This window comes from Pipistrellus kuhlii, unplaced genomic scaffold, assembly GCF_014108245.1.
Source record: "Pipistrellus kuhlii isolate mPipKuh1 unplaced genomic scaffold, mPipKuh1.p scaffold_m20_p_11, whole genome shotgun sequence".
NCBI lineage: Eukaryota > Metazoa > Chordata > Mammalia > Chiroptera > Vespertilionidae > Pipistrellus > Pipistrellus kuhlii.
The window spans coordinates 52385193-52411405 of NW_023425416.1; the positions used below are offsets into that span (position 1 = coordinate 52385193).

Sequence of the window (26213 nt, forward strand, 5' to 3'; positions counted from 1 at the left end):
TCCCTCCCCCTCGCCAGCACAGACCAGACTCAGGCAACAAAGCGCTGTTCTCAGGGCTTTAATGGCCTGAGGGCGCCAGGCTGCTCGGCCTCAGCCGCAGTCCATGTCGGGGTCTTCGGCGTCAGGATCCGCTGCGCAGAGGTCATCCAGGGCAGCCTCTGCACCGGACAAGAGGGCTCTGCTCCGCGGAGGCCGGAAGTGCCAGAGCAGAGCCCGCCTCCCTGCTGCTTCCTTCCCCTCCCCTCCCCTTCCCTCCCCTCCCCTCTCCTCCCCTCTCCTCCCTGGCAGGAGCTGACCCGTCCCCTCCAGCCCAGGCCTCCTCCCTCAGCTACTGGAGCAAAGTGATACCAGGCAATCAGCAGGGATGTTTGTGGAAAACCGAGGCCCTGCCAGCCCACCCGACAGGGCCGCAGGCCGCCGGCGCTGGCCAGGCTGTGGACGGGCGCAGGCAGGACCCACGCTCACCCTCGCTGTCGGTGAGGTCCGGGAGGCCGCGGAGCAGCGCGCTGACGCCGGGCAGGGCCTGGTCGAACTGGTGCAGGACGCCCACGCAGTGCACGGCAAAGAGCTTGTCCCTCTGAGACAGGCTGTGCAGCAGCAGCACCGCGTCCCGCAGGCAGCGCACCGTGCGCCTCTGCAGCGCCGTCCAGGGGGCCCGGCCGGCCCGGCGCACCGTCAGCCACTGCCTGTGCAGCACCACGACGAGCACCCGGACCACCTGGGTGCAGGCCGAGGTCAGGCCACACCTGCACCCACAGCCTGCTCAGCCCCGGACCCGCCGCACACCGCCCCTGCCCGCCCCCCGCCGGGCACGCACCTCCACGTAGCACTGGCAGCTGGAGCCGGTCACCGGGGACGAGGGGCTCTGCATGCCCAGCTTGGCCAGCAGCCACACGGCCTGGAGCGAGAGCAGACGTCCGGAGACCGGGCTCAGCGAGGCCTCTCGGCTTCACCGAGCCCCACGCTCGCCTGCCTGAACGGTCCAGGACACGGGGGTACGTCCCCCAGACCAGCTCAGGACCAGCACCTGTGTCCCCCAACAACCCGCATGCCTCCGGACCGGGCTCCCCTCGCACCGGGCGGTGCTGGCTGGGGGCGGGAATGAACGAGCAGCTCCAGGGGCGGGCGTCCTCACCTCCTGCTCCAGGTGGAGCCACTGCGTGTCCGTGGCCGCGCGGTCGGGCCTGGAGGTGACGTACGTGTACAGCAGCAGCAGGAGGCAGCCATCTGGAAGGGGCACCTTCGCTCAGGGTCCCCGACGAGCTGGGAGCCCCGGCCCGGCCCTGCGCCCCTCTGCCCGCCTTACCCGAGTGGGAGCAGAGCTGTGGGGCCAGGGCCTCGTGGTCCGCCAGGAGGGCCAGCAGCTTCACGGCCAGCAGCACGCCGGGCAGGGCCGCGTCGGGGCGGAGGCACCGCGCCAGCAGCGGGAACACACACTGGAACCTGGAAAGCAGGCCGAGGTGGACGCCTGCCCCCCGGCTCTCCTCTTCTCATCGGGGGCCAGGGCACACGGCCCCGAAGGCCCGACTCAGGCCAGCCGCCCACTCCTTCCACAGGAGCAGCACTGCCCTCGCCGGCCGGCTGCGGCCGGTGGCAGCCTTGCCCACTCAGTGCCACCAGGGAGAGGCCGGGCCACACCCTAGCGAGCGCTTTCCTGCTCTGAGGCCGGGGAGAGCACAGAGTCCACCACCCGGGGCCTGGCCAGGCCCCCCTCCGTCCGTGCGGGAAGGCCCACTGTGAGCCCGGGGACCGAGTCCCAAGGCAGCCACTTGCTGCTTGTCCGGCTGCACAGCCTCATGGGTGGGAGGCAGTCCTACGTGCCCCCCCCCCGCCCCCAGCCTGAGCACCAGCACCGGGCTGACGATTCCCAGGATGCACTAGGACGGGCCACTCTTTTAGTTTGGGGCGGAGAAGCCGAAGGTGCTGCCCCAGGGATGCCGGATCGAACGTGGCCCCTAACAGACTGGCTGCAGGGAAAGTCCCCTTCGTGTTGGCAGTGGGTCCACGGCCACAGCAGCGCCTCTCTGACCCACGCTCGCTGGGGGTGAGGGTTCTGTGCCCGAGGCCCCGTCCCAGTGCCTGGGAGCAGCCTGGGCCTGCTGCTACCAGCGTCCGAGGTGGTGTGCCCTCACACCGGTGGGCACAGTGCCCTGCCTTAGAGCGAGGCACCCTCCCAGGTGGCACCTGTCCTGGCCTTCATGCCAAGTTCAAGTTCAATGGGAGCAGTGCGGTGGCTCCGCCTCGAGGAAGGAACCGGAGTCGTTCCGAGGGGGAGGCGGGGTCCGTGACCAAGGGCCAAGCTGGAGCCCACCCAGCACATGCCCTCTGGGGTCTCGGGGCGGGGCTGCGGGAAGCCCTGGGGGCTGATGGCTGCTGTCCTAGGGATGCAGGACGGTGTTTGTCAAGAGGAACGGTGAAGATGTGGTCCCTGGTGCGTCCCCTAACAAACACGAAACCACCAGCCAGCCCGAGCTGGGCTGCCAGGCACCTGGGGGCGGCCCTGTGCCCACCAGCTGCCCACGTGCCCTGCAGTCCTGCCGGCCCTGAGCGTCACCGCAGGAGGGTGGCAGCCAGGACACGGGTGCCGAGGGAACAGCTGCGCTCGGGGAGGAAGGCGGGGGGCGGCAGGGAGGGTACTGGGCGAGGGCACGGCTGGACGGTGTCAGGAGCTCCCGGCGTGCAGCTCTGAGCCCCACGCTGGGAACTGAGGACCAAGCGCTTGTGAGCTGGGCCAGCCACGCCATCACTTCCACAGACCCCAGGAGTGGTCAGCCTGTGGCTCACGCACAAGGTGGGCACAGCGATGGGCTCACCCCCTGCACCTGCTGCTTCCTGGGACCCTTACATGTGGTGGCGACGTGTGGTCTCTGCCTGACCCACGTCCGGGCCAGCCACTCTCCCCGGGCTCATAGCGCCTTCACCACGTGTCTCTGCTCACCTGCTGTGCGGGCAGCATTGCCCAAACGAACACTTCCCTGGCTCTCCCAGTACCCAGTCCCACTGCCCACCACTCAGAGCTCCCGACAGGCCTTGGGACCTAAACCAGCTCAGCAGTCCGCAGTCCACGGGCCACAGGATGACCCGCAGGAGGTCAGGGAACAGACCACTCGCAGGCGGCACGGTACCTGGGCAGGAGCTCCAGGGGAGCGCTTTCCGCTGACGTCACCAGCACCGTGAGGCCCGGGCTCAGGAGGCTGGCCTGAAGGTGCCCGGGGGCTGCAGCGGAGAGAGCCAGCAGGCGGAGCAGCGTCTCCAGCAGGGGGTGCCGGTCTTGGCCCCCCGCGGCAGAGGTGGCCTCCCCAGGGGGCCGCGGGCTCTGGCTCCCGTGCCCAGCGGCAGAGCCCGCCTCCGCGCCGGACAGCAGGCGGCGGACCACGGCCCCGCTGTGGCACACCAGGTGCCGGAGGACGCCCAGCGCGGCCAGGCAGCAGCTCTCCAGGCTGCACGGCGCGTCCTCGGCGCCGGCCTCCGCCCTGGAGCCCCCGCAGGACCGCGCGGGCGAGCCCGCGGGCGTGCCGCTCCTCCGGGCGGCCGCCGAGTCCTGCAGCGCCTGGCAGTGCGCGCCCACGAAGAACTGCACCAGCGGGAGCAGGTGCACGGCGCCGGGAAGCGGGCTGAGCGGGAAGGCCCCGTCACAGGAGTCCTCTTCCCTGGCGAGCAGGTTCAGCCCCGTCAGCGCCAGGCTCTGTGCTTCCCGGAGGGCCGAGCGGGGGAAGGGCCCATCGCCAGGGCCCGTGCTCCTCAGGCCTGACACCGCAGCCCCCGCGCTAGCGACAGACAGAGGAAGGCGAGTGAGGACGGCGGTCAGGCCCAGACAACTTGCCTCCCCGAGTCCCCGTCTGCCCTGTCCAGCCACAGGCCTCCCAGGCTGGCCAAGGCCAGAAGTTCTGGAAACTTCTCTCTAGACACGCTTTGTAGGAGTCCTGCTCACCTGCCAAGCCCCGGGGGCTGCAGCAGAGTGCTGGTGGGAGCCTCAGAACCATAGCTCAGGAGGTGGCACAGACCGAGGGGCGACCCTGGGGCCAACGGCTGCTGCAGGAGGAGGTTTATCAAAATGGAACCTGCAGGAAGGAGGGCGACTCTGGACGGTGCCCACACGGGAGGCCTTCTGTGGCCTCAGGGGAAGCGGAGGGGCCCCGGGTGCCGCGGGCTCTGGGACATGCTGCTGTGCCCCTGCCGTTCTCAGTCCGCTGCTGGTCACCACCTGGCCTCTCCGGGACCCGGGAAGGACGGCGCCTCGGAGCGCGGCAGCTCCTGGCACTGGCGCGGCTGCCGCCGCCAGAGCACAGCAGAGCCGGCGGCCCCTGCAGCGCACAGGGGCTCCGGTACCTCGAGTGTTGGGTCTCCGCATCAGGCTGCCAACAGGGCTCTTTGGGGGCTCTTCTTGCTTTGTGGGGTCACCTCCCAGACTGTGGGTCCTCTTTTCTGAAACATAAAATGTGAATCCAAGCACAGGCATTTCAGAAACATCCAATACGATGGGCTAACACACAGATGCTCCTACTTCTGGCCAGAGCAACCCAAGGTCCCTCGTGCCTTCGTCTTCGCGTGAGACCGGAGCTCCCGCACGAAAAGGGAGACACTTAGGTCGTGTGCCCTCCTGGCAGCGAGCAGGGTCAGCGCAGCAGCCGCTGCTGCTGCCCATTCGCTGCCCAGCACCCCGACCAGCTGTTGTCATCAGCTGTTTACATGCAGGACCACCGAGGCACAAGCCGGTAAGCAGGGGCAGGGCCTCCTGGCCAGGCGGTGGGCTCCACTCCCGTCTCTCTTTCTCTCTCTCTCACACACACACACACACACACACCCCGTGGCTCCGGGACTCGGGGTGAGTGCGGGGTGCTCAGAGGTGGCCACAGCCCGCCGGGGAGGGAGCGTCTGAGCAGAAGGGAGCGGGCCCAGCAGTCTCAGCGGAGCCTTCCTGCGGCCGGACTGTCTCTGGACGGCAGGAGCGGCCCTCAGCCTGGCGGGCGGGACAGCTGGAGGCTGGGGGAGAGAAACGCTGTCCCTGCTCCGGCTGCTCCTGGTAGGCTCTGGTGCTGCTGCGGGTTCTAAATGGCCTGCACATGCTTTGGCTCAGGTCCCTCCCAAGGTGCCCGAGCTCCCTTCCCTTCCACGTGGCCCAGACTCAGCGATGTGCTTCCAACAGACAGACCGTGCAGAAGCGCCACGATGGCGCCTGTGGCGAGGCCGCAAGTGGGACAGCCCCCACCTGGAACTCTGGGTTTGCTAGCTCTAGTGAAAGCCAGTCACCAGGTGATGAGATCAGCCCAGGAGCCCCATGGAGGCGCCCGCACGTGGAGAGAAATCCGCTGCCAGCCACCTGACAGCCCTAGACAAGCCTGCTGGGACTCTGGCCCTGCAGACACACCATCCCCATGGCCTGTCAGAGCCGCTGGGACTGACCCTGCAGACACACCGTCCCCATGGCCTGTCAGAGCCGCTGGGACTGACCCTGCAGACACACCGTCCCCATGGCCTGTCAGAGCCGCTGGGACTGACCCTGCAGACACACCGTCCCCATGGCCTGTCAGAGCCGCTGGGACTGACCCTGCAGACACACCGTCCCCAGGCCTGTCAGAGCCGCTGGGACTGACCCTGCAGACACACCGTCCCCATGGCCTGTCAGAGCCGCTGGGACTGACCCTGCAGACACACCGTCCCCAGGCCTGTCAGAGCCGCTGGGACTGACCCTGCAGACACACCGTCCCCAGGCCTGTCAGAGCCGCTGGGACTGACCCTGCAGACACACCGTCCCCATGGCCTGTCAGAGCCGCTGGGACTGACCCTGCAGACACACCATCCCCAGGCCTGTCAGAGCCGCTGGGACTGACCCTGCAGACACACCATCCCCATGGCCTGTCAGAGCCGCTGGCCCCAGGGACCAGGAGGAAATGAAGGCTCGCTGCTGTTTTAAGCCACAGTTGGGGTGGTGTGTTCACAGCCCTCGGAGACGGATGGACGGACTTACCCGCCCGGCCGGCCAGCGACTTGAACCCCGGCTGTGTGTGGCAGGGCTGGGGAAAGGACGTGCTGGCACTGAAAGACTCCTTTGTAGGGAAAGATGGTTTTCCAAATAGTGGGGAACACGCTTCCGGCTTCAGAGCCACAGGGCTTTTCCTAGGACTAGAAAAAGTTAACTGTGAATGCAGAGTAAGGGTCATAAACTCCTGACAAGCTTTGAACGTTCACGCCCGGTGACCTGGCGCAGGTTCTCTCTGCACTTATCTGTCCACGAGGACAGAGCCGCTGCCTTTACACACGGGGATGGGCTCAGTGAAGCGTCAGACGGAAAGGACGAGAGCCACATGGCCTCACTCCATGTGGGACAGAAACCAGCCAAGGAACAGACAGCAAGCTCACAGCAGACCACACCATGGTGGTCACCGGAGGGCGGGGGGGGGGGGCATGGGGGGTAAGGGTCACATGTAAGGTGATGAGGAGACTGGACTCTGGGTGGCAGACAGATGTGTGTCGTGAAGGTGCACACCTAACATTACATAATGTTACCAACCAATGTTTCCCCAACAAACGAAAAAAGACAGAAATGCAGTAAGGCTTAGCAATGCGGTAACAAACATGCAAAGCAGAAAAAAATTCAAGGCATTTTAATCCAAAGTGTTGAATAAAACTTTCATTTATGTCCATATTTTTCTAATCCCCCAAATATTGGCCATAATTCTGTCAAACAGGTTTTTTCACAGGGACTGAAGTCAAAGGTTTTCAGTAAAAGAGGGTCGATTAGGAGGTGTGTTGTCACCTGAAATTAATATGATATTAAATGTCAACTGTGAGTGAGAAGGAAAAAAGGATTTAAAATTTTGAATTAGGGAAAAGGTGTGCTGTGTCCGCAGCTCAGGGAGCCGGCTCCTGGGGCCACGGTCTGGTCTCTGCGTCCAAGGCCGCCTCACCCTCTGAGGGGACAGCCACGGCCCTCTGGGCAGGAAGAGGCCCCTCGCTCTCCTCTCCCTGGACACGAGGCGAGCTGCCCATGAGGGCCAGGCCGCTCACCACCGAAAGGCGCCTGAGCCGCACTGTCCAAATGTCAAGGCTGAAACGGCACTGCCTGCCTCTGGGCGGCAGGGAGCGGACCTGCCATCAACAGGCTCATCACACCCGCAGCATGAGGGGCTGCGGACAAGGACCCCAGCAGCGAGGGAGGGGAAGGTCCCACTTACGCTTGGGGCAGAATCAGTTATAAGACAAAGGACATAAAGTGAAGACTGACCCACCCCAGAGTCTGGAGACGACCTCGCCACCTTTTCTAGCCCCGAGGGGGTGTGCCAGCAGCCCGGCAGTGGAGGCACGGCCAGAGTGGGGGCTTCCTGCCGTGACGCCCCAGACCGGCCCAGCCCCCCGCACCGCCCTCACCTGCCGTGGGAAGTGGAGGGAACAGCTGGCTTATGGGCTCGCTCACTGCACTGAAGCTTTGTCCTTAACTCATTCATCTCCGCGTCTTTAAACTGGAGCTCAGACTGCAGCGCCTGGAGCTGGGGGAAAAGAAAATACTCCATCACATACACGTCACACGCGCAGATGCGCCCGCTTCCAAATCCACGCTAAGGAGACAGTGAGCAACGAGAAGGGAAATGTGCTGAGAAAGGGGGAAGCCTGCTGAGACTGAGGGCCCTGAGCATCGGCGGTGGCCTCTCTGAAAACCAGCAGGTCCTCCAGAAACTCCCGTCTTCACAGCGGAGGGTAAGAGTGCCACCACACGCCAGCAGAGCTGGACGGGGCCGTCTCGGTCCCTGTGACCTTTCAGCGAAGGTGGCGCACATCCCAGGCTTCGGGGAAGTCGGGGCAGAGCACCTGAAGTTCCACCAAAACCCGTGCAGAGTCTGGTCTCCTGGCCTCCGGGTCACCTCCCGGATGCGCAGCCCAGAGCTCCGGGCTCTGCCGAGGTCAGCGCTGCTGTGAGGACTGGACTCTAACGCTGTCTGACTGCTGGGCCCCTGCCCTCACCATGTACGCGGAAAGGCAGCCCCTGCCTGGGTGCTGGCTGCTCTGTCCAGCTTGCAAAGGCTGCTGGGTGAAGGGATGGCTCGGAAGTGCTGAGGGAAGGGTGGTAGCCACTGCACCGCTCTTTTCCTCTCAGGACAGCACCCCCCAGAAGCAGGCACCTCTGACCACGTGACCTGCAGGAGCTGTCTCCATGGTGACAGTGACGGGTCAGGGGCAGACGCTGGCTCAGGTCAGACAGAGTAAACGTCAGAGCTTCCCCAGAACTTAAAGCTCCTCAGGGGCCACGCGCTGGGCCCCCGGCGCTGGCAGAGTCTTCCCGAGGCCGGAGGCTGGCTGCAGGGCGGCTCACGAGGGCCGGGCCGGGCGTGAGCCATGGGGGGAGGGGCCCCACCCTGCACGCACACCCGCTTTTCCCAGACTTCGTCATGGGCGCTGCCACCTTCCCTCTGGCCTAAGCTCGGTGGGCTGAGTCCCCCATTCGCACCTGTTCCTGGTCTAAGCGAGTCCTTCCTGCCCAGACCAGCTACCCCAGCACGGCGGTGCCGCGCCCGGAGCCCAGGACAAGGACCCGCACTCCCGGTGGCGGGAAGCACTGAGCACAGAACTGCTGGCATCTTCCGGAAGGTTCGGCCACTGGCCGCTGCCTCCAAAGGCACTGGGCGAGCGGCCAGCGGCGCAGGGAGCGCACGGAGTGCGGTCACCTTTCTGGAGAACTCCTTCTCCCTGTCGCCCAGCGCCTGCGCCTTCTCCTGCTCCAGCAGGAGCTGCGACCTCCTCTGCTCCTCGAGTGCCGACTCCGTCTGCCGCAGGGAGTCCCGCAGGATTCTAACTTCTCCGTTTTTAGCGAGCACCTGCTCCTCCATGGCCTTCATCTGGAACGCCAAAGCGAGCTTGTGAGACGTGTGTAAGGGAGGATCACATGTGCACCGTGTGAGCACGAGGGGGAGGCGGGAAAGCATGGGAACGTGTCCCACAGACCGGTGAGCGCCCGGAACACCGTGCCCCCCCCCCCCCACGTGTCCCACAGACCGGTGAGCGCCCGGAACACCGTGCCCCCCCCCCCCCCCACACACACACACGTGTCCCACAGACCGGTGAGCGCCCAGAACACCGTGCCCCCCCACATACACACACACACACACACACACACGTGTCCCACAGACCGGTGAGCGCCCAGAACACCGTGCCCCCCCCCCCACGTGTCCCACAGACCGGTGAGCGCCCAGAACACCGTGCCCCCCCACATACACACACACACACACACACACACACACACGTGTCCCACAGACCGGTGAGCGCCCAGAACACCATGCCCCCCCCACCCCACACACACGCACACACACAGCACTGAGGTTCCTGGGCCTGCTCATGACTGTCAGCAAGGTGCTTACAGACGCTTGCCACTCACACATGCAGACTGCAGAACCAGTGAGCCTTACACACGTCACAGAACGAAAATCCCACGTTATGGTCCTGTTTTCCTAGGGACCCAGGTTGGTCACAGGAAGTATATCTGCTTTTTTTTCAAAATGGCTCCTGAAAACAGCCACCACTAAGCCGTGTGCTCCGTGCTGTGAGCTCTGTGTGAATAGGAAGCTGGTCTCTGGGGCAGGGGGTCTGGTGCAGGGTCTCCTTTCCCGCCTTGCTAAGTGAGCGGCAGCTCCATAGGGCTGGGCTCCTCATTCAAGTACTGGTTGTATCAAAGTGTCTCCTGTCCCCGGCTTCTGCCAGGCCCTCGTGCTCACTACTGCACAAAGCCTGCCTAAGAGAAGGGTTCGCTGTAGGAACCAAAGGGAGCCACCTACCTTTTCTCTAAGTTCTTTGTACTGGGCCTGAAGCAGCTCCAATTCAAAACTCTCTCTGACTGCAGCGCTCTCCCTGCTCCTCCCCGCGGCGCCTCTGGACACCCCGTCCGACCTGGGGGCGCCATGAGCACCTGGAAGAAAGTTCCCAGCATTCCCCACTCCTGCCAGATAATGCTGGAGTCACTCTCGAAAGCAAATGAGAGAAGGATCTAGAAGAGATGCAGGCATTTCCCAACCTAGGAATGTGCCTCAGCTCAGAAATGACCCCGATGGCTGAAACCGGTTTGGCTCAATGGATAGAGCGTCGGCTTGGGGACTGAAGGGTCCGGGGTTCGATTCTGGTCAAGGGCATGTACTTGGTTGCGGGCATATCCCCAGTAGGGGGTGTGCAAGAGGCAGCTGATCGATGACTCTCTCTCATCGATGTTTCTAACTCTCTCTCTCTTCCTCTCTGTACAAAATCAATAAAATATATTTAAAAAAAGAAAAAAAAGAAATGACCTCGATGAAATAGCAGGTCCCGCCGCCCTCCCCGCTCAGCCCCCCCCCCGATGCGAAGCCTCGTCTAAGGCTGAAAGGCGCTGTGGAGACCCGCGGTCAGACGCAGCGATGGATCACAGCCTTACTGAGCACCTGCTCTCTGCCGGCCTGGCCGCCCCAGGACAGGGTGAGCAGTGGACTGTCAGGCTGAGGAGCTCACGGACATTCGGAAGAGCGAGGGGCAAGAAGCAGGGAGAGTTCAGGGAACAGAGGAGGGTCAGTGTGGCTGACCAGGAGGAAGAGGGAAGGGACGGCACGCTGGGCCTGTCAGGCCAGATGAAGGGTCTGATTTTCCCCCAGAAACGGCGGCGGCCACTAAAGCGCATTCAGGAGGGTGTTCACGCGTGTCCGTATGAGACGCAGCCGACTGCGTTGTGAACAGATCACGCCGGCTGTGGTGTGAAGTCTACCTGCAGGGAGTCAGGACTGGAACTGGGAAGACATCCCAGACCAGTGGTCGGCAAACGGCGGCTCTGGAGCCACACGCAGCTCTTTGGCCCCTTGAGTGTGGCTCTTCCACAAAACACCACGGCCTGGGTGAGTCAATGTTGAAGAAGTGGCTTTAGAAAAAGTTTAAGTTTAAACAGTGTGGCTCTCTAAAGAAATTTCAATCGTTGTCCTGTTGGTATTGGGCTCTGTTGACTAATGAGTTTGCCGACCAGTCAGACTGTTGTCCAGGGGAGGGGCGATGGTACCTTAGATCAGGAAGGTGGCAGAGAGGAGGCAAAGAGGGCAGATTTCAGAGGTGGATTAAGGTGAAGGTGCCAAACCGGTTTGGCTCAGTGGATAGAGTGTCGGCCTGCAGACTGAGGGGTCCCAGGTTCAATTCCGGTCAGGGACATGTACATTGGGTGCAGGCACATCCCCAGTGGGGGATGTGCAGGAGGCAGCTGATCAATGTTTCTCTCCCATAGATGTTTCTAGCTCTCTATCCCTCTCCCTTCTGTAAAAAATCAAATTTTATATATATATATATATGTATGTGTGTGTGTGTATACACACAAACGGTGAAGGTACAGGATTGGAAGGGAATTGTGTGTAAGGCCACGGAAAGGGAGCGTTGCCGTGACAGCTGGGAGGCAGTGGTGCCAGTCACTGTGGTGCAGAGAATCTGGGCACCAGGCAGTGTGTTCTGAAGGTGTGTTTGCCAGGTGCCAGGCTGGAGATGCTGGAGGACTGGGTCTCCAGAAAATGACAGTGGAATTGAAGATGCCTGCGAGATATCCAAGTAGAGACACAAGGTGTCCTCAAAACCTTTCTCCCTTTTGCCCTCACCGGCGTGGCTCAGTGGATAGAGTGTCAGCCTGTGGACTGAAGGGTCCCAGGTTCGATTCTGGTCAAGAGCACATGCCCAACATCCCCGGTAGGGGGTGTGCAAGAGGCAGCTGGTCGATGTTTCTCTCTCATCGACGTTTCTAGCTCTCTCTCTCTCCCTTCCTCTCTGTAAAAAAATCAATAAAATATATATTTTTTAAAAATCTTAAAAAAAAAAAAAAAAAAGCACATGCCCAGGTTTTGGGCTCGATTCCCAATATGGCTGTGCAGAAGGCAGCCCATCCAGATCCATGATTCTCTCCCATCATTGATATTTCTCACCCCCTCTACCTTCCTCTCTGAAATCTATTGTATAAAACATAAAGGAAAAACTTCCTCTTTTGGGAGCCCAAGACTTCATTCATTCCCCAACTGGAAAGCATGTACGCTCCCTGAAGGAAGGGGCTTCTGTCTTTTGCTCCTTGCTAAGTGAGCTGCACAAGAGGATCGTGGGTCGGCTGCCTCTGGCCTGCACTCCCCCTTCTGGGGACCGAGCCCGCCTCCGGGGCCTGTGCTCTGGGCCAGAATCGAACCCAGGACCCTTCTTCTGTCTACATTTTGACGCTCCATCCACGGAGCCCAGCCGGCGGGGATTTTAAAGAAGCGAAGGGGCGGGGTGGGTGGACACCAGGGCCGCGCCCCCGCGGGCTCCGCGGGCTCCGCAGCCGCCGCGCCGCCCCCCGGGAGGAGCCCCCCGGGAGGAGCCCCGGGCGCACTCACGGGACGCGCCCCGGGCCGCGGGCGGGCACTGGCTCAGGGCCTGCGACGCCAGGATGTCGAGCTCCTCCAGGTCGTCCGCAGTGAAGTCCCCGTGGAGGCCGAACGGGTCCTCGGGGTCCGGGGCTGCTGCCGAGGGGGGGCCCCGCGCCCGCTTGCTCGGGGGCCGCCTGCTGCCCGGCGCGGGGGCCCCGGCCATGCTGCCGCCGCCGCCCGCCGCCGCCTCCGGAGGCGCAGAGCCGGCCGGGCGCGAGGCCGCCAGTGCGCCAACCGCCGCGCGCCGCTTCCGCCGAAGCCACGCCCCCGCCAGCGGGCCAATCGGCAGGCGGCCGGCGGGCGCGGAGCGATGACGCACTTCGAGCGCGACCCCCGCCCCGCCCAGTGCCCGCCCCCTGTGCCTGCGGCGGCTCCTCCGCGGGTCTGAGACCGGCTCTGCGCGGTGAGACCGGCGCCTCCGGGGGTGCGTCTGGGCTCCCCAGTCCCCCGACGGGGGGCCGGGGGGCACACGGCCCGGCTGCGGGAGCTCGCGTCACCCCACTCTGCGCACGTGAACCGAGGCAGCCAGCGGGCAGGGTTCGTCGCCGCCGCTTCGCTTCACCCCTGGACCCCCCTCGCAGACCAGCAGGCTCCCGGGGGTGGAGACCCGGAGAGCGGGGTTGAGGGGAGGTGGATAGATGGAGCCGTCGCGAGCAGTTGTGCTTGAACCGGTACCTGGTTGCAATGTGTCCATTGGAGGTCGGTCTCGGGCAGACAGTCCGAGGGGAGAGGCGATCCTGAAAGGCTGTGGCTGTGTTGAGGGCTGGGAGCTAGCTCCTCGGGCAGGTAGCAGCATTCGTTCTTTTCCCGGAACGTTTGGCTGTTGTCACCCCAAGTTCTGGCCATAGAGACATGAGCCAGGCTCGGGAGTCCCGGGAGGCCCCCGGAAGTGGCACCTGCCGGCAGGCTGGGACCTGGCGCAGCATTGCAGGACAGGCAGCAGGACAGGGAGTGGGAGAGTAACGGGCAGTCCTCTCCGCCTTGCGTGCTTAGTGCCATATGTGGCCCGGGAATGTCTGTGAAGGCCGCAAATGAACAGCAGACGTCAGGGCCTAGCGGGTCTTGAATGCCTGCCTTTAGTTTCTGGGGTCATTGGTGCTTTCCCTCAGCTGCCCAGACGCCGAAGGCTTCAGTGGTAGCTGATGCAGATCTGCCGAGGCGGGAGCCTACTGGGCTCGCCGGAGGGATTAGGTTCCGGCTGGGACCCTGCGCTGGCACTGGCTCTGGGAGGGCTTTCTCAGCAGCTGGGGCTGGGTGCAGCTGGCAAGGCCCCGCAGGGAATGCCCAGGATGGTGCTGATGGCGGCTCCGCTTCCCAGGAGAGGGCCAGAGCAGGCTTCCCCTTTTCTATCAGTACCCAGCACATTCGTCATAAAACAGGGTTTATCAAAACCTTTTCCAGTTTTGACCTAGCAAAATCTGACCATGTCTAGAGACCTGCTGGGGTTTGTTTTTATCCTCACCCGAGGACATTTTCCCCTCGATTTTTTTATTTTTTTTTAAGAGTGGGAGGGAGGGGGGAGAGACATCTACGGGAGAGACACCGGCGGCCCCTGCCGTCACTCTGGAGACCCTGTGGAGAACACATTCTGAGAGCTTAGCATTGCTCCCAGTGTGTCAGGGTTCCGGAGGGAAATTCAGACTTGTGCCTCTGAGTCACCTCAGTACACATGCACTTAGCACACATCATGGATGGCCTCTGTCCTCCAGGAATTAACACTGGAGGGAAGGGTGATAATCAACAAATGTCAGGGGGAAACGAAGCACGCCCTCCGTTAGAGTCATCAGGAAGAGCTGCCGTCTGAAGGGAGTCTCCAGTACCCGGGAGAGCGACAGGCAGAGAGGAGTGAGTCGGTGACGAAGTGAGGCAGGAGCTTGTTGGAACAGAGGCCACTGAGCTCACGATGGATCAGGAGGAGCAGCCATGGGAGGGCAGGGAGTGGTGTCTGATCCCTTAGGGCCTCACAGTCATCGTAGAGACCCTGGCTTTTGCCCTAAGAAGTCACGGAGGGATTTGAGCCCAGAGACACCAGGTAACAGCAGTTCAGCACCGCCACTCTGGGTTCCGAGGGAACCAGGGTAGGGGCAGAAGACAGTTTGAAGGTGACTGCAACAATCCAGGTGAGGGCTTAGGGTTGGGGATGGTTCTTGGAAGAAATATGAAGAGGTCCGATTTAATTTCCCTGATGGTTGAATGTGGGGCACTAGACCCTAGAACCAGGAAGGACCTCTCAAAGCCCTAGTGGGGACCCAGGCGTAGGCGTGGTTTTTAGACTCTCAGGAGTCTTCCCTCCCGCCCCCCACTTGCTTCCCTTCATGGTGCAGAGTGTTTGTCCTGCTCCCCTCCTGGAAGAAGCCCCTTGACAACAGGAACTGTCGCTGGCACAAACCCAGCCTGCGTACGCAAACAGCCCAGCAGCCCCGTTAAAAGGCAACGTGAGTATCAGAGAAGGGTGGCTTTTCTTTCCAAAACACGAAACCTCCCACCAATGTCATGCACTCCTTCGTACGTACAACCACACGGAAACAGCAGCCATTTCCAGCACGCTGGTTTAATTCCAGGTGTTACACAGAGTATCTCCAAGAACACGCTTTGCCAGGATTCTGAGCTGGGCTTCCTCTGACCACACGCCTAAGGTTGAAATGGCAGAATGAGAGGTGAAGAGATGAGCCGATGCATAATTATCGTTATCATTTTTTTTTTGTTTTTGTTTTTGTTTTTACAAACGTTTATTCTTAAATGTACCACAGTCTCCAAGACAACACTTCATTCCAGCTCCAGGTGGCAGGAGATGCGATGACAGGGAGTCCTGACGTGAGAACAGGGATGGAATCGAGGATCACCATTGCCCCAGGCACAAGCAGTTCACTTTTTGCCAGATTTCTTAATTCCACCTGTGGCTGCAGAAGGGAAGGTGTCAGAGGGAAGACAGTGCTGGCAGAATCCCAGCACGGCTCGGCTCCCCTCTCCCACGGGCGTCCTCTCTGACCAGCACGTCGGGCTTTACCGACGTGATTTTCCCGAGGGGGGGGGGGGGGGTAGACTGAGGATGAGCAGGGCACCGGAACGGCTGTGCACTGGCTGCAGCCACACCGTGTCCTGTGCTCCATCGCTGATTGGCTCAACGAGCCTCATCTCCACCAACCCACTTCACAGATACGAGTCTGAGTGCCAGGTGTTGTTCGTTACAAACCGGCATGTGATGAAGCCAGGATTCCAACCGGGCAGTCTGACTTCCAAACCCATCTTCATAACTGTCACATCATCCCACACCTTCTATATGATGACCCTGGAGTCTGGTTCACTCAGCATCATGTTTTTCCCTATTTACAAATGACTGTATTTGTGGCCAACAGTATGTAATTTAAGAAATAGTTGTAGAATTGGGTATGCCCAGTATAGGAATGGAGATCCTATTGTGACAGAATAAACTTTTACAGCCCGCGGCCCAGTGGTGAGCATCAATCTATGAACCAGAAGGTCAGGGTTCCATTCCCAGTCGGGGCACATACCCAGGCTGTGGGCTGGATCCCCAAGGCGTGCGTGCGTGCGTGTGTGTGTGTGTGTGTGTGCGCGTGCAGGAGGCAGCCAAGCAATGATTCTCATCACTGATGTTTGTCTTTCCCTCTCCCTTCCTCTCTAAAATCAATAATATGTATATATTTTTTAAAAAGGATACCTCATCACACCATTCAAAAAGGAATCTGCTATGGGGCTAAACAATAAAACCCACTGGGAGGGAAATCCTGGACGCCACTCCACCATCCCAGCCTCCACTGCCCCTCCCCCGGCTCAGTGATCCCAATTTGATGAACGTAACCAGCACTGCAGCAGCACAGACCACACCGGGGCTGCTGGGATTGACCTGAGGAGAGGCAGAATGGTGAGGGTCCGGTTTAAAAAGCACGCGAAGCAACAGCCGCCAGGCAGTCTGTGCTGCCTCAGTCCAGGCACATCCCGAAGTCAAAGGACCCAGGACGCCAACGCACCTACCGCCGTCAGCAACACGGGCAGCGCGTCCCGGCTCTGGAAACCCCGCTGCAGGGCCCCTGCGTTTCCCTTCCTGCCCGGAGGCCGGTCTGGCTCCCGCCCCTTCCTGCGGCGGCAAAGCCCAGCCTGGCCGCGGCGGACACGGAGGCCCGAGGCCTCGCCACTCACCGAGGGGCGGACCGGGACCTGCTCGGCCCGCCTTCGGGCTGATGCTCGGGGCAGGCGTGCGGCTCCGGCCCGGCCCTCACTTACCCAGGGGGCCCTTCCCCGCGGCCTTCGCTTTCAGCTCCTCGAGTTTCTTCTGCTCCTCCTTCTGCCGCTGCTTGAACGCCTTGTCCTCCTGGGGAAGCAGAGCGGGCGCCGTGCTGGCGGGCTCCCTCTCCCTCCCCTCCGGGCGGGTCCCCACCGCCGCCCCCGCGCCCGCGCCGCCCCGCGCCGCCCTCACCTCGTCCATCTCCTTGGCCTGCTTCTTGGGCTGCTTCAGCGGCTTCTTCTTGCCACCTGCGGGCGACACGCACACGCTCACCCGGGCCCCGTGCCGCCGGACCCCGGCCGGCCCGCCCCGCCAAACCCGCACACTCACCTTCGCGGCCGGACATGGTGCCTGCCGCCCCGGCCGCAGACCCCGCCACCGGAAGCCCCGCCACCGGAAGCCCAGCTCCCGGCCCCGCCCCCGCGCCGCCGCCGCGCCCGCCGATTGGCTGCCACAAAGGAAGTTGTGCGCTGGCTGCCGGAAGCGGCCTTCTGGAGGCGGGAGCAGCCGCTCCGCGGGGTTGGCGGCTCAGGTGCTAGGCGGGCCGGGTACGGGGGTGGCGCTCGGGGTCCCCGGCCAGGGGAGGTCCGGGGCCGGGAGGGCGCTTCACCGGGCCGTGCGCGGGACGGGGAGAGCCCTGCAGGCCGAGGGGAGGGCTTGTGCACAGACCTCCTTGGCGCGTGTGTGCGGACGTAGGAAGGCACCGCGAGGCTGACGCTGCCGGGAGGCGGTGGGGTGGGGTTAGATCGCGGGCCCCAGAGCCTTGGAGCCCCTCTTCCCCCCCGAAGGCATCTGGCCTTTGTCATACAGCCCCGATCGCGACGCGCTGCTCCTTCTGCTGATGCCCGTAGCGTTTGTGTTGAATGGGTGCCACGCGCAGGAGGTGGTCTGGGCGCAGCCGGGGAGGAAGCGGAGCCTGCTCTGGCAGACCTGACGCCGGGGTGGGTCAGTCGGACGGACTCTGAGCCGAGCAAAGAAGAGAAATACTTGTCGTAGGTCATGTGACATGTCCCTGGAGGAAAACGAAGCAGAGGCAGTGGGTGAGGAGTGCTGGGGTTGGGGGTGGCCATGACGGTTGAGCAGGTCGTGGGAAAGGGCAGGGAGCTGCAGTACAGACAGTGAAGCCGGTGTGAAGGCCCTGCAGGGGGGATAGGCTGGTGTGTTCCAGCCACACCGCTAAGTCCACGCGTGGCAGTTACGTGAGCAGGAGGAGGCGTGTGCGAACCTTATCGTGGCAAACGTTTAGCAGTCTGCAGGTGTATCACAGCATCGCATTGTACCCCTGACACTTACACAGGCGTACACGACAGCAATGTCCCATAAAGCCGTGGGGACGGTCCTTGTGGTGGGAGCAGAGTGCGGAGACTGGGAGACAGAGAAGAAGGCAGGCAGGCCGGGGGCAGGGATGGCGTTTGCCGTGAGAGAAGTGGGGACTGCTGCGGGTTTGAGCAGAAGAGACGTGTTTTGAAGGGACCACAGCTCTGTCCACAGGAGACTGGGGGGACGGGAGCGGAAGCAGGGAGACCTGTCCAGAGGCTCCCGGGAAAGCCAGGCGAGGGGCGCTGGCCAGTGGGACCAGGGCAGGGGCAAGAGGAAGAGGGATTCGGGGTCACGAAAGGAAGCGGTGTTGGCTGATGGACGTGAGGCGGGAGGAGGAGAGATTGTTGGCCCAGGTCGGACGTGGGGTTTCCATCCCCCCCCCCCCAGCGCCTCCCGTGGGTCTCCCTGTCCCAGCGCCTCTGCCCGTGGCCACCAGGTGTCGCTCTGGCGCCGGAGCCGGGACGTGGGGGTAAGGGCGGGTTTGGCCAGAGGAGGGTGCTGCTGGCCCAGGCTTGCCCTCTTGGGAAGGGGGGGTCCCTCTGCCACAGCGGCTCTGGGGCTCTGGGGCTCGGCCAGGCCTGCCGGGCAGGGGAGACGCCCCGGGCCGTTCCTTCAGGGGGAAGAAGTAGGCTGGGCCCCAAACATCCGGGTGAGGCTGAACGGGAGGGGCCCCGGGAACCTGAGCCGTGGCCGTGGCCGTGGCCGTGGCTGGGCTGGAGGCGAGTGAAACGGGAGCCCGTGACCTGGAGCGAGTGGGCGTGGAGGCGGGCGGACAGGCTGGGGGAGCCCAGGACACCCCGTCCTCTGCGGGGACAGGCCTGGGTCCTCCTCCGGAGAGTCCGGGAGGGGTCTGTCCCCGAAACCCCCTGGGGTCCTCGGTTCCTTAGGGAGTTCGTGGGGCTTTGCCGGCGTGAACAAACTCAGGTGTGACCATTCTCCTAGACGTCAGAAACCTGGGCCCAGAATTGGGATCTGAGTCCTGGCAGAGACCTGGCTGAGGCTGCCAAGGGGGGCTGGTGCGGAGGGGGGGGGGCATGGTTTCCCGCGCGGACTCCCCTGGCGGACCCCGGCCCAGCGGAGTGGCACGCGGTGTGGACCTTTCTATGGCAGCCGGTCGGTCCAGAGCTGACCGAGGCCCAGGCCCTGACCCTGACGTGGCCCGCCTTCCTCCGCTGGGAGCTGACCCGTCTGTCCCCCCAGGCCTCCCGATGACGGGGTGCAGCGCCCTGCCCGCCATGCAGTGCGCCGCGGGCGTGCCCCCCGCGCTGGTGCGGAGGGGCCTCCTCGGCCGGGACCGCCTGGTGACCAGGACGCTGTGCAGCCCGGGCCCCCGGCAGCCCCGCGGGGACAGGCCGGAGGAGGCCCTGCGGCTGCCCCAGCGCCTGGCGGAGCAGGGCCGCGCCCTGGGCCGCCGCCTGCAGCAGCGCGCCGCCGCCCAGGCCTCCGCCTGGTGGGAGCGGTACGAGGAGTTTGTGGGGCTCAACGAGGTCCGAGAGGCCCAGGGAAACGTGGCGGAGGTGAGGGGGCCCCGGGGGCAGGGGGGGGGGGGGGGGGGAGTTCCTTATCACAAGTTCTCACAGCTACTGTCTTTAAAGTTCGATACTTTGTGAAACACTGTGTAGCAGGAAGCGAGGAGAACTCCGCCTGCCCGCCATGTGCTGAGAACAGGCTTCTCCCCGGCTGCGCACACTCTCGGCTGCTTCCCGGGCCCTCGAGGCCAACCCCTCCTCCCCCCCAGCCTCCTCTCGGCCCATCTGCTTGGAAACGAGCCGGACCCTGAGGGTGAGGAGAGGGGCAGGCAGCTTCCTGTCCTTCCCGCAGGCCGAGAAGGTGTTCATGGTGGCTCGAGGGCTCGTCCGCGAGGCTCACGAGCAGCTGGAGGCGCAGCAGGCCAAGCTGAAGGCGGTGAGGGACCGACTGGACCGCATCTCCAAGGAGGACAGCCAGTACCTGGAGCTGGCCACGCTGGAGCACCGGATGCTGCAGGTAGGCCCCGGGGAGGGGGGGGGGCGGTGGGAACCCGGCTGGTCCGAGGGTCAGGCCTGGGAGGGAGGTAACCCAGAAGCTCCTTGGAGGGACAGGGCCCGGGCTTGCTCAGCCCATCGCCCACGTCCTCCTGGAGCGCTGTGTGGACTGCCGGGCGTGTGTCTGGCCCCCGATGGCCGAGGAGGGGGCACCAGAGCGTGCCAGACACGCCCCTCTGGCGGCACATCCCTTGTCTGGCAAACACCAGGACGGCTAGGGTGCGGGGCCGGGGGGGTAGTGCAGCCGCTTTGGCCACCCCGACTCCCCTGCTCCGCCCACACCAGGCGCACGCTGCCCGCACTCGCTGGCAGGTCACCTGTGCCAGGCCCGAGGCCGGCCTCGGGGCGAGGGCGGAACGCGCCGGCAGCCTCGGCAGCTGTGTAACCGGCTTCGCCCCGCAGGAGGAGAAGAGGCTGCGCACGGCCCACCTGCGGGCGGAAGACGCGGAGCGGGAGAAGTTCTCCCTGTTCTCGGCGGCCGTGCGGGAGAGCCACGAGAAGGAGCGGGCGCGGGCCGAGCGCACCAAGAACTGGTCCCTGATCGGCTCGGTGCTGGGCGCCCTGATCGGCGTGGCCGGCTCCACCTACGTGAACCGCGTGCGGCTGCAGGAGCTGAAGGCCCTGCTGCTGGAGGCGCAGAAGGGGCCCGCCAGCCTCCAGGAGGCCATCCGGGAGCAGGCGTCCAGCTACTCCCTCCAGCACCGCGACCTGCACGGCCTCATCGCGGACCTGCGGGGCCTGGTCCCGGCCGAGCCGGCGCCCGGCTCCGGGCCCCCGGCGGGGCCCCCCGCCCGAGGCGGCGACGCAGACGCGCTCTCAGCCGCCCTGAGAGAGCAGCTCGGCCTCTCCCGGCAGGTCTGCTCCTGCCTGGAGGGCCTGCAGGAGCAGCTGGGCGGCCTGGAGAAGACTTTGGGCCAGGTGGCCGGGGTGGCGCAGCTGGCGAAGGCAGACCCGGCTCTGCCCGGCGCGGCGCTGGAGCCGGGGGGCCTGGTCTTGGTGCTGCCGGACCTGGAGCAGCGGCTGGAGGCCCGGGTCAACAGGAACACCATCTACAGCACGCTGGCCACCTGCCTGACCATCGTGGCCACCATGCCGATGCTCTACATGCTGTTCAGGGCCAGCTAGCCGCCGCGCGGGGGGCCTCGCTGGCCGGCGTGGACGCGGCAGCGGGTCCCGGTGGTGAAGTGACTCGTGGGGGACACGCCACCTCAGCCCGAGTGCGGGCACGTCTGTGTGGTGCACGGCGGACAGACACACTTCCCTCCGTAGGCAGTGCTCCTCTATATTAACTATGAAAACTGTGCTGACGTCCCATTAAAATGTCTGAGTTTGTTATTTAAAGTAATTTATATCAACTGTTTTACTTGTTGGAGATGGAGATTCAATACTGGAGGGTTTGCAAAGAACTTGCATACCTACTAAGGGCCCAGTGCACGACATTCATGCACTGGGGGGAGGGCCCTCAGTCCGGCCTGCGCCCTCTGGCAGTCCGGGACCCCTCACTCCTTACCGCCGCCCCCTCCCCTCCCCTGTGGGAGCGCACTGACCACCAGGGGGCAGATGCTCAATGCAGGAGCTGCCTCCTGGTGGTCAGTGCGTATCATAGTGACTGGTCATTCCACCATTTGATCAATTTGCTTGTCTTTTATTTTATGGGATGTGCATTGCCCGCGGGCACCGGCAGTAGAGTAGTGAAGACCTGGGGGGGTAAAGAGGGGGGTAAAGGGGGGGGATGGGAGATATCTGTAACACTATCAATAATTTAAAAAGTTAAAGCTATATTTAAAAAATAAAAACAACAACAAAGACTCGAGGGCTGGTCTGGAATTGCGGACTCTCCCCCTCAGCTCCTCTCGTCTCACGGTCTCCTGGGTCTGGACGCTTTGTTTTGGGTCCTGCCTGCCCTCTGCTTGCCCAGCCGCCCGGTCAGGAAGCCTGGGCGTCCAGAGGGAGCCCTGCCTGCTGCCTGGCGATGGTGACCATGGTTACCGCCCCCTGGGCCACTCTGCCCGGTGGGGGAACCCGCTGGTTCTAATGCTGGACAGACACTCGGGGCAGGGCAGGGCTGGGGGGATAAATATTCTGGAGACGATGAGGGGACTGGGTCCGCCTGGGTCCTGGTGCAGTGCTTTAGGTGGCACTGGGTGCCACTGGGCTGAGTGACGCCTGAGCGGAGGTCAGCTTGCCGGCCGGAGGTGGGGGAGGCAGTGGCGGGAGAACCTCCCAGAGGTGGGCGGTGCCTGGCAGGCATGAGGCTGACTACCCCGAGGACCTCTGACCCGCTCTTCTTCCAGGGGGAAGGGCGACCTTTGACCTCCCGGGCCAGCTGGTGTGGGTGTTCTTGTGTGTCCTGAGTAAGCAAGGCAGTGGGGAGGCACTCGCACTCACCCCGAGGGGGCGCCCCCTGGAGCCAGCTTCCCGGGAGGAGCCCTCCCTCCCTCCAAGCTGTGCTCAGTCCAAATGACCCGCTCTGCCCCCCAGTGCTATGCACCGCCTGGTCATTCGGTCACTGCACCCCTGGCAAGGTTTTCTTTGCTTTTGTTGTTTTTATTTTTACTGATTTCAGAAAGGAGAGTGAGAGAGATAGGTACAGTGATGAGAGAATCATTGGTCAGCTGCCTCCTGCACACCCATGTGCCCTTGACCAGAATCGAACCCGGGGTCCTTCAATCCGCAGGCCAGGGCTCTATCCACTGAGTGGCACCAGCCAGGTCCCCAGGATGGAACAGATGACACGACCTCTGCCGGTGGGATGTGCAAGGTCCTGACGGGCAGCGGGGGCCGTGTCTGTGGACAGATGAGGGCTACTGTGGGGGCTGCAAGTCCCTTGGGTGCGGGAGGTCCTGCAGGGATGCACTGGAACAAACCGGGTAGGGGGAGAGGGGGAGACGCTGCGAGCTGTGGGGAGGAGAGCTGTGGTCTGGCTCGGGGACGGCTGTGGGGCGGGTGGAGCATACGGGGAGAGCAGGAGGCGGAGGAGCTGGGGTGCAGATTGGCGGGCACCTGGGGTCCTGGGGGTGAGGGGGCGGGGAGGGGTGGAGGAGGGGGGTGACCCGAGATGCTGGGAAGGGGATTTGGGAGGCGGAGTTGGGTAGACTAGAGTGAGGCGGACTCTTCCTTTCTGTCCTCACCAGAGGACATTGCCCATGGGTCTTAGAGAGAGGAAGAGGGAAAGACAGAAGCACATCGATGGGCTGCCGCCTGCATGAGCCCCGACCAGGGCCCGGGCCGGGGAAGAGCCTGCAACCCGGGAACCTGCCCTTGACAGGAATCGGACCCGGGACCCTTTGGTCCGCAGGAGGACACTATCCACTGAGCCAAACTGGCCGGGCATGACGGCAGACTCGACGGAAGCTGGCAGGTGGGAAGAGGGTGCTGGTGGTGGTAGCCCTTTGGATAGCAGCGTGTGAATGTCCTGAGCCTTCGGGTTCCCTCTCTCTCTCTCTCTCTCTCTCTCACACACACACACACACACGCACACGCACACACACAGGTTCACACACACAGGTTCACACACACAGGTTCACACACACGGCCCCTGGGTTTCCAGGGTGACTCTGGGTGACCGGTGAGCCCCCAGGCGCCAGGACTGGCCTCCCGAGGCGGCCGCAGGCGGGGGCACACGCACTCGGCCGGCAGGGGGCACACGCGGGCCGGGCGGAGCGGGAGCCTCTGCCCGCGGCCCGCCCCTCGGGAAGGCCAGGTATTCGCTGCCGGGGCGTTGGGACTTGCCCAGGGCTTCCCGGAGGCGCAGGTCCCGGCCGCGGAGGAGGAGGGAGCGCCTTCCCCGCGACTCCCGCAGCCGCCGCGTCCCCTCCGCCCCCGGTGAGCGCGGCGTGCACGTGAGTGTGTGTGTGTGTGAGGGTGAGGGTGAGTGTGTGAGGGTGAGGGTGAGGGTGAGGGAGAGGGTGAGGGAGAGGGAGAGGGTGAGGAGAGGGTGAGGGTGAGGAGAGGGTGAGGAGAGGGTGAGGGGGACGGAGAGGGTGAGGGTGAGGTGAGGGTGAGGGTGAGGGAGAGGGTGAGGGTGAGGAGAGGGTGAGGAGAGGGTGAGGGTGAGGGAGAGGGTGAGGGAGAGGGTGAGGGGGACGGAGAGGGTGAGGGTGAGGGAGAGGGTGAGGGGGAGGAGAGGGTGAGGAGAGGGTGAGGGGGACGGAGAGGGTGAGGGTGAGGGTGAGGGGGGCTGCGGGAGGGGCCCCGGTGCCCGGTGGGGCCGGAAGCGGTGCCTGTGGGTCCGGAGCCCGGGCTCCGGGTAAACAAACTTGGGAGCCGCCCGAGCCCGGGCTGGAGGGAGGGGGCGGGCAGCGAGCAGGTGAGGGCGCGGGTCCCGGCTCCTCCACCCGGGACCCCCTCCGCCCCGGGTCCCCCCTCCGCCCCGGGTCCCCCTCCGCCCCGGTCCCCCGTCCGCCCCGGTCCCCCGTCCCGCCCCGGTCCCCCTTCCCGCCCCGGGCCCCCTTCCCGCCCCGGTCCCCCCCCGCCCCGGGCCCCCCTCGCCCCGGGCCCCCTTCCCGCCCCGGGCCCCCGTCCGCCCCGGGCCCCCCGGTCCCCTCCGCCCCGGTCCCCCGTCCGCCCCGGTCCCCCTCCGCCCCGGTCCCCCTCCGCCCCTTCCCGCCAATCCCGGGCGCAGGTGAGGCCGGCGGAGCGGGGAACCCACCGCCCCCGCAGCCCCCGCAGCCGCGATCCCGCCCCCGCCCCCGGCACGTCGGGGCCGCGGGTCCGGGCAGCTCGGGGCGGGGGGCCGGGGGGGCGGCGGGGCCGGGGGGGCGGGGGGCCCGGCGGCCGGGCGGCGGGCGGCGGGGGCGGTGGGGCCGGCGGGCGGCGGGCGGCGGGGCGGCGGGCAGCTCGGGGCGGGCGGCGGGGCCGGGGGGCGGCGGGGCCGGGGGCGGCGGGGCCGGGGGGCGGCGGGGCCGGCGGGCGGCGGGGCCGGCGGGCGGCGGGGCCGGGGGGCGGCGGGGGCCGGGGGGCGGCGGGGCCGGACGGCGGGCGGCGGGCGCGCCGCTTTGTCTCTTTGTTCGGCGGCGGCGCGGGCGGCGGGGGAGCTTCCCGCCTTCGGCCTCGGGTAACGGCGCCGGCCCAGCCCGGGCGCGGGGCGCCGATCGGAGCGGAGCGGAGCCCCTCGCGCCGGTCCCGGGCCCGCGGCGGTGAGTGCGGCCGGGCCGGGTCCCGGGGCGGCGGGAGGGCCGGTCCCGGGGCGGCGGGAGGGGCGGCCGGTGCGGCGGCCTCGGGCCGGGAAGTTGGAAGCTGCTCTGAGGAGGGAAACTCGCGGCTCCGCCCGGAACGCGATTGGGAGACGGAGGAGGTGGAGCCGCCCGCCGCCCCCTCCCGCCCCGGGGGTCCTGCCCGCCGCCCCTCCCCGCCCCGGGGGTCCTGCCCGCCGCCCCCTCCCGCCCCGGGGGTCCTGCCCGCCGCCCCCTCCCCGCCCCGGGGGTCCTGCCCGCCGCCCCCTCCCGCCCCGGGGGTCCTGCCCGCCGCCCCCTCCCGCCCCGGGGGTCCTGCCCGCCGCCGGGGGAGGGAGGTCGGAGGTCCGGGAGGAGCCGATGGGGGCCGGGGCCTCGGGCGGTGCAGCCCCGCAGGTGCGGTGGCGGCGGGTCCTCCCCGGCGGGTCCTCCCGGTCCCCGGGCCGCTCCGTCACTGAGTGACCTGCGGGCGGGGCCGGAGGCGGAGGGGAGAGCGGGTCCGGGTCCGAGAGGAGGGCGGTGGGACAGAGGCTGTGCGCCCTCGCGGGTGAGGGGGCGCCCAGGCCCGGGGCCTGCGCTGCGCCGGCGGGAACGGGGGTCCCTGCCCTGCGCCGGCGGGAACGGGACCTAAGGCTGAGGGGGCGGAGGGAGCGGGGACCTCTGGCCCCCGGTGCGCAGGGTCAAGAGCGAGGCCGAGGCCCGGCCGGTGGGGCCAGAGGTCGGCCGCGGGCGGGAGGCCCCGGCTGTGCAGGTCGGGGCAGGCTGCTGGCCCCCAGGCCCTCCTGCCCCCCGCGCCGGCTGCTCCTGAAGAGTGGCCTGTCCTGCCAGTGCGGCTCAGTGGGTAGCGCAGGCGGCCTGCGAAGTGAAAGGTCCCGGCTCCCTTCCCGTCTGGGCAGGCACCTCCTTGGCGGGCTCCTCCCGCCCGAGGCCCTGTCTCTCCCTTTCTCCTCCACTCTCCCCAAAAATCAACGGGAAAATATCCTCGGGCGAGGATTAAAAAGACAGAAAAACAAAACCCTGGGGCTCGCACCTGCCTCTGACGCCGGAGCTCAGAGAACGCTCCCAGGAGCCCCTGCTGTCC

General features: G+C 65.1%; 4 protein-coding genes across 8 annotated transcripts in view; 2 read left to right on the plus strand and 2 right to left on the minus strand.

Annotated features, from left to right (window-relative positions):
• Positions 1-12: 12 nt before the first annotated feature.
• Positions 13-12590, minus strand: LOC118715697 (ATR interacting protein). Its single transcript, XM_045579616.1, has 13 exons — positions 12339-12590; positions 9765-9895; positions 8661-8831; positions 7369-7487; positions 5969-6123; positions 4330-4425; positions 3932-4061; positions 3126-3767; positions 1307-1443; positions 1136-1227; positions 818-898; positions 466-718; positions 13-158 (listed from the first exon to the last, which is right to left on the minus strand). The coding sequence occupies exons 1-13, from the start codon at positions 12532-12534 to the stop codon at positions 91-93; spliced, it is 2271 nt and encodes a 756-aa protein (XP_045435572.1). The 5' UTR covers positions 12535-12590; the 3' UTR covers positions 13-90.
• Positions 1777-21304, plus strand: CCDC51 (coiled-coil domain containing 51). 5 transcript variants are annotated; one of them, XM_036432350.2, is made up of 4 exons: positions 1777-1920; positions 19135-19451; positions 19756-19920; positions 20361-21304. In XM_036432350.2, the coding sequence occupies exons 1-4, from the start codon at positions 1797-1799 to the stop codon at positions 21081-21083; spliced, it is 1329 nt and encodes a 442-aa protein (XP_036288243.2). In that variant the 5' UTR covers positions 1777-1796; the 3' UTR covers positions 21084-21304. The 5 variants fall into 5 exon arrangements, with proteins under 5 accessions (XP_036288243.2, XP_045435575.1, XP_036288242.1 ...); XM_036432349.2 differs by lacking the exon at positions 1777-1920 and adding an exon at positions 17217-17654; XM_045579618.1 differs by lacking the exon at positions 1777-1920 and adding an exon at positions 17950-18858.
• On the minus strand, positions 14907-17094 carry TMA7 (translation machinery associated 7 homolog). Its single transcript, XM_045579625.1, has 3 exons — positions 16945-17094; positions 16807-16862; positions 14907-15271 (listed from the first exon to the last, which is right to left on the minus strand). Exons 1-3 carry the CDS (start codon positions 16958-16960, stop codon positions 15107-15109), a joined length of 237 nt encoding a protein of 78 aa, XP_045435581.1. The 5' UTR covers positions 16961-17094; the 3' UTR covers positions 14907-15106.
• Positions 21305-23690: 2386 nt separating the features above from the next.
• PLXNB1 (plexin B1) overlaps positions 23691-26213 on the plus strand; it is a 29837-nt gene continuing 27314 nt past the window's right edge. The window contains 1 exon segment of the mRNA XM_045579626.1: positions 23691-23783. The gene's annotated coding sequence lies outside the window, so the exon portion shown is untranslated.